Source organism: Aplysia californica, unplaced genomic scaffold (assembly GCF_000002075.1).
Source record: "Aplysia californica isolate F4 #8 unplaced genomic scaffold, AplCal3.0 scaffold00294, whole genome shotgun sequence".
Classification (NCBI taxonomy): domain Eukaryota; kingdom Metazoa; phylum Mollusca; class Gastropoda; order Aplysiida; family Aplysiidae; genus Aplysia; species Aplysia californica.
In genome coordinates, this window is record NW_004797564.1 from 747196 (window position 1) to 753999 (window position 6804).

The 6804-nt window shown below is 37.1% G+C and overlaps 1 protein-coding gene across 1 annotated transcript in view; it reads right to left on the bottom strand.

Moving 5' to 3' along the window:
* Positions 1-4617: 4617 nt before the first annotated feature.
* Positions 4618-6804, bottom strand: part of LOC106012220 — a 4802-nt gene continuing 2615 nt past the window's right edge. The window contains exon 3 of the mRNA XM_013084460.2: positions 4618-4719. Coding sequence (XP_012939914.2) covers positions 4618-4719 — 102 coding nt within the window. The remainder of the gene's footprint in view (positions 4720-6804) is intronic.

The following is a 6804-nucleotide window of genomic DNA, read 5'->3' on the forward strand; positions in this document are numbered from 1 at the left end:
GCCCTGTCACGACCGATAGGCGATCTGCTTCAACGATATCTTTATTTTGAACTTTTTTTCTGCTAGCTCCCTTTCCTTACATAGCTTAACAAGACACCCTGTCGCTTTGTTTGTCGTACCATATTCAAATTGCTCTGTGAAAAGGAGTACTAAATCTGCATCTGAAATCAGCTCCTTGCAATACTGGACTTGAACCTTCTTTGCGGTCTGGAATTTGGCATAATATGTTTTTCTAACGCAAAAAGCCTTCTCTGGGTTACTCCAAAATATCGCTGATGTAGCGGTACTTGTCTGACCAGTTCAGATGTAGGCAGAGATTTTGGCGTCTGAATGATAAGCGCCAAGCATAATTCTTCTCAAGTCCAGAGCAGATTTAATTTTTTTAATGTAGAAGTTATCGCTTGATTTCTCACGACCCTCGACTTTGGGGAAAGTTAGCAAAATTGTATTACCCGACATCTGTCACTGCCAGGAGTAACGGAAAAAAACTGAAAGGGGGGGGGAGGGTTGGGATGATTGCAGTGTCTTCGGGTAAATCAATCCACCCTTTTTAACGTGATTTACTTGTTTCTAAGGGTGTACGTTTGTTTTGATATTCACTCGCACGAAAGGCCAATTACAACACGCACAGAAATATATCTGGTCATTTGGGGTGATAGAAAACAGACATTTCCATTGGAAGATAGATAGATAGATAGATAGATAGATAGATAGATAGATAGATAGATAGATAGATGGATAGATAGATAGATAGATAGATAGATAGATAGATAGATAGATAGACATTGTGAAAACTATGCGATATACTTTCCGAAATATCGATATTATTTCCAGATAAGCTTATAGTTTCTGGTTTAAAAAAGAAACAAAAACAAAATAACACTCTTGTTTATTTCCATGTATACCTATGCTTTTAACAAAGTGTACGCATGGAAATATTTTATTAACATGCATAATAACAAGAACTAATATTTAAATTATCATTCCAAGGAATGCTTGTTTCAATTTCTCCTTAAATGGCGGGACTATCTGGGCAGATAGCCGGAACGTTGAAAACAGTAGGGTCAGTGATGGACTTAACAGGGTTGCTGGTAAAGCCGATTTGCTGTCCAGTTGGAACTGAGGAGGAGATAAAAACAGGCATTTTGGCTGTTAAGCTTTCTCCTTGATCAATAACCTACAGAATGTGAAACTATCACCAGAACTTAGAAAAATACGAATAGACAATATAAACTGTTAAGAAGAGAAACATACTGCAAATGTACAAACTTCAAACTACATGGTACAAGGTATATTTTTTTATATAATATGTTGAAAGGGTGTTCTAGCTTTTCATATATTTTCTAAAACACATATACACACATACATACATGCATGAACATAACCACACACTCACACACAAACACAGACACAGACAGACACACAGACACACACACACACACACACACACACACATACACACACACACACACTTACACACACACACTCTCTCTCTCTCAGTCTCTCTCTCTCGCACACACACACACACACACACACACACACACACACACACACACACACACACATAAACGCACAATTACTCACGCACTAAAAAAAATCGTAAATTATGTCGTCTGTTATGCACTGAAAATAATCATATTGAGAAAGAAGAAGACAAATGAGAGGAAGAAGAAGAAGAAGAAGAAGAAGAAGAAGAAGAAGAAGAAGAAGAAGAAGAAGAAGAAGAAGAAGAAGAAGAAGAAGAAGAAGAAGAAGAAGAAGAAGAAGAAGAAGAAGAACAACAACAACAACAACAACAACAACAACAACAACAACAACAACAACAACAACAACAACAACAACAACAACAACAACAACAACAACATCACCATCATATGTGTCACAACGTAGTGGAATCAGGTGCTAGTCGATCTTTGGGCGTGTGGAATTATTGGTATCATCTTAAAGCTTGTTCATATGCCTTGCTGCCAAAGATTAGTCATTTCTTTAGCTTGTTAGACGTGGAAACTGAAAAACTATAACAAGAAAACAAACAACAACAACAACACGAACAACAATAGCTACAGCAACAACAGCAACAACAACAGCAACAACAACAACAAACAAGAATCTATTTACAGTCATCTCTCCTAAGCATATAGTAAGAGTCCGATTGTCCAGGCTCCGTGTATGTAATCAGAGTCACATTGTAGTCCTTGGTCACAGGGATCAACCAACCCAGTAGTTTTACTTTGTTCACAAAACCCTCGAAGATTTCACCAAGGAACACGCTTTTTTCTGTGGGACATAATTCAAACAGATGGGAATAACACAATGTAGAAAAAAAAGTTGGGTAAAATTAATGAAATAGCCAAACTCTCCACAGTGAATACTGACGCTAAAGTATACTATGGCATTCGAAAACCTTTCAAATATTCAAATATTAGATCCATTGCTTACAGCTGTGTCATAAACTATTTAAATTGGAGAGTACCTAGTACTACCGCTCCTTGTCGAAGAGAAAAATGGCCGTGTTAGACATACTGTCATCTTAACTTTTTAACCGTATGTCGTGTTTTACTATCGTACCCATACGACGTGAGGAACTCTGTGTTACCACTTTCTAAGAGGAAATCCACTCGTTAATCCTATCCGTACGCTTGGCATATTAGTCTTCCCAAACGAATTTTTGAGAAATACTGTAAGTTTCAAAGAGATCTTCGTACTAGAAGTATTCTAAAATGTGAAGAATACAACCCGGGGAGTACAAAATGACCCCAGGGCGTACGGATAGCTTTAAAACGCAAGTGAAGAACCAAAAATTGGCTTTTTGCACAGACGATTGTCTTATACAAGTGGCCGTGGGAGCAGATTCCACTTCGTTTTTATTTTCAAGGACAGTTAATATTATGTTTTTTATCAACTATCAGAACACTGGGTCACGTCCATTATTTATTACTGAGTAGACTTATTTTTTACAGTGAAGCCGACGTGGGACGCTCACTGATAAAAACAATCAGGAAACGACAAATGCAGTTTTAGGGACACCTGAATAGACATAAATGTCTTGAATATCTAGATCTCACAGGAAAAACCGAAAGCAAACGAGGCTGGGATAGACCCAGAGCAACATAGTTAGGGAACCTGAGCAATTAATGGTAACTGGGAAAGATAAGGGAAACGTAGCTTTTTTTAGAGCATCAGAGCAAAGGAATGAATGGAGAACCATGATCGCCGATGTCCGTGGCAGGTCTGGCACTTGATGATGATGATCATCATGAGTAGAGGAAATTGTTCCAAGCTGGATTTGGCCACGGGCCCCGGTCTGTTCGTGTCTGGTTTAATGTCTTATCTTTATACGGGGTGCCCACTACGGATGGGATTGGCCGATTGGGCCGATCGCCTGACTCGGTCGCCTAAAAAACAAACGTGTTTGTTTTCAGTTTCAGGCGACCAAGTCGGGCGATCGGATCGATCCAGCCATAGTGGGCACCCCGTATAAGGGACAAACGGTCTCTGTGGCCTTAGAGCAGTTCTGGTTTCAGGACAAGGATGGCAAAACCACAAGAGTCACCTCAGATAAATATCTAAACTCGCAGAGAAAGTTTTGTAGAAGTTTGGGGAGAAATATTTATTACTTGATGTACTGGCCTGGTTTCAGTACGATGAGGCCACAACCCACACATCAAGGGTGGCTCTGAGATAAATGCAGGAAAGGTTTGGGGAAAACTTATGAAACAAAAAATCTACACATTTACCACATCCCCCTTAGGGCCCCGTCAATTATTAAATTTGGTTCGTTTTGACACACAGAGTCTACGGAAACAACCCCCAAACAATTGGACACTTGAAACTTAATGTTGAACAGGACGTCAAAGGAATCGACTTAACTCTTTAAATCCGGAGTTTTTTTCACCGTTTCCCGGAGTTTTTGTGTACAGTCACCTAAACCTGGTGCACTATGTCTCATTATTACCCCAAAAGCTTGCCTGCAACTTCTAAATAACGAAAACAAAGGCTTAGTCATTATTAACCCAAAAAAAACTTGGATTGGGAATATTTCCGGAAAAAAGAAGAAACCAGCACTAAATAAAACGAAACAGTTGCCACTAGTATCAGACGCTCCTAGCGTCCGATGGGGAACAGGGTTATTAGCATTATTACCACCGTACGCTCCCAGTGTCTGATGGGGTTTAAAGAGTTAAATCATGCAACAGGGTTATTCAAAATTTCCAGTGGCGTATTGCAGCTTGTGTGGAAAGAAATTGTACACCCGGATATTTAAATAGCAAACACCTTCCTTGAATATATTTAGCAATATCAATTTTGAATAATTTCTTCTTCAGTGCACAAATAGTGGCTTATTATTTGAAATAGAACAATATGGTTGCTTTTTAAGAAGTTGCACAGTTTTCCGTCTCAGTCAATTTTGGTTGAATTTTTTTTTATTTGATAATTTTCGAAACAAAAGGGTTAATTTTTTATATTAAATACTGTTACATTTTATTTCTCAGAAGTTTTAAATTGGTTCAATGATAAGAGATTTATTGCCGTTTAAGTTGGTACTTTTTTTTAGACAGCTGGTATTTATTATTGATCTACCTGGGAGGTCGATAGTGCCGTAAAACACCTACTTAATCAATCAATCAATCTACCTGGGAGGCATCTTGTGAAGTATCCGGAGGGAGAAAGAGGCTCCCTGGTGCAAGCACCTGTTGCGTCAACCACGTAGGTGTATTTCTGTAAAACAACCATAGAATAATTAATAATTTTGCCAAAGTCGTCACAAGACATTTTGAGATTGTTGCAAAACAAGTATAATACATTTTGACTATTTGGCTTAATGTAGGAACAGAATGTCATTTTTGGAAGATCGGGTCTTTAATTTAAATGTAGTAATTCGTATAAAGCGAGAGTGGCTGATTTTGAAGATTCATTGTTAAACTAATTTCAATGTATTAGAAGTAATGGATTTTTAAAGCATTGTCCATCTCTATTGAATTACCTTTCTGCAGTTTACTCTACTGTTAATCTTTGATGTTAGTAAACTATGGTTTCCATCTTCAAAGACTGTAAAAAGAGTAATTATCTCTCTTTCTTGAAAATGCAACGTAAGAACTAAGATTAGTGAGGGCTTCGGTTATTCCATATCTCTCTTTCTGGAAACCTAATAATAATAGTAGTAGTAGTAGTAATAGAAATAATAATAATAATAATAATAACAACAACAACAACAACAACTACAACAACAACAAGAATAGCAATAATAATAACAATAATACTAACAATAATAATAATATTAATACCAATAGTAATATTAATAATAATAATAATAATAATAATAATAATAATAATAGTTAAGTTTTAGTAGAGGTTTTACGGGGCTCGTAACTGCATAAGGTCATATGAGCGCCAAGGGGTGGATGTCAACAGAGAAGTCCTTACAGGGAATCAGACTTACTCTGTTCAACTCTCTAGCTTCAACAGCACAAAGTCTGCTTCGACTATCAAGGCACCCCGAAATAGCGGGTCACAAGAAAGTGACAAACATAAAAAAAAAGTAGAGGAAAATGACGATAGTAAGGATTAGGAAAGAAAAAGCAGCAGTTCCCTGTTGTAGTTATGAGCATGACATTGTTCGAGTAGCCCATTTAAAAACTGTGGTTTAGAAATTATTATTATTATTATTATTATTATTATTATTATTATTATTATATAATGATAATAATATAATAATAATAACAACAATAATAACGATAATAATGATAATAATAATCATATTATAATGGAGCAAAGCCCGTTTTTGAGGTCGGTATAGTACATTTTTTACACAGGTGCCCATAAAATCTACAAAAATATGATTCCGTTAAGCATTGTCACAAAGGGTTACGTGGGCATATTTTCGAAGTTCGAAAACTACCTTTTGATTTTTTATGTTTGATAGTTTATCCTGTAAATCGAAGCTCTCAGATGTTTTCACTCGGACATTAGCCATTTCATGTTTTACTGGGGACTACTTCCGTTTCGGTTTGTGCTTCGTCGTGTGTGTGTGAAGCTGCTTCTACTATTTCCAGATCTAGAATCTCGATAATATTCTGTTACGATTTGGGTGCTTCGCAGTGTCGATGGATACTTCCGTTCAAACTTCATTGTCTTGACCTAGATGTATTTTGTGTAGTCATGTCCCCAACATATTGAGTTCGTTTAAACCCACAAAATGTTTACTTCGTTGCATTGACGTTTTTTGAAAATTTGGTACGTATTTGGTGTGTAGTTGTTGTTTTTTATAAAGCAAGACTCTTGACATAGGTCTCTCATCCTAGATGTATTTGGAGCACAGCAGAATTCAAGACTGATTTTGAGTAGTTAGCAAGAACATGAGTGCGGTTTGTGCTTCGTCGTGTGTGTGCCAAAAGAGTTCTACTTCGTGTTTGCAAAGCTGCTTCTACGGTTTCCAGGTCTATAATTTCGATACCTAACTCCAGATGTGTGCGTCGCAGTGTCGATGGATACTTCAGGTCAAATTCAATGTATTGACATGTTCTAGATACACCTGGTATAGTGATGTCCCCAACACGTTGAGTTCGTTTAAACCCACAAAACCTTCACTTCGTTGTATTGACGTTTTCAAAATTTAGAGCGTGCTTTTTATAGAGCAAGGACCCCGATCTCTATCCTAGATGTATTTGGAGCACAGAATTCAAGATCATACTTTATTTCAATACAATAAAGAAGAAAAGATTTTATGCAGTCTTCAGTCTCCTCAATGCTAATATATTTTCCAGTTCAGAGAACTGGGATCTTGCTAGTAATAATAATAATAAT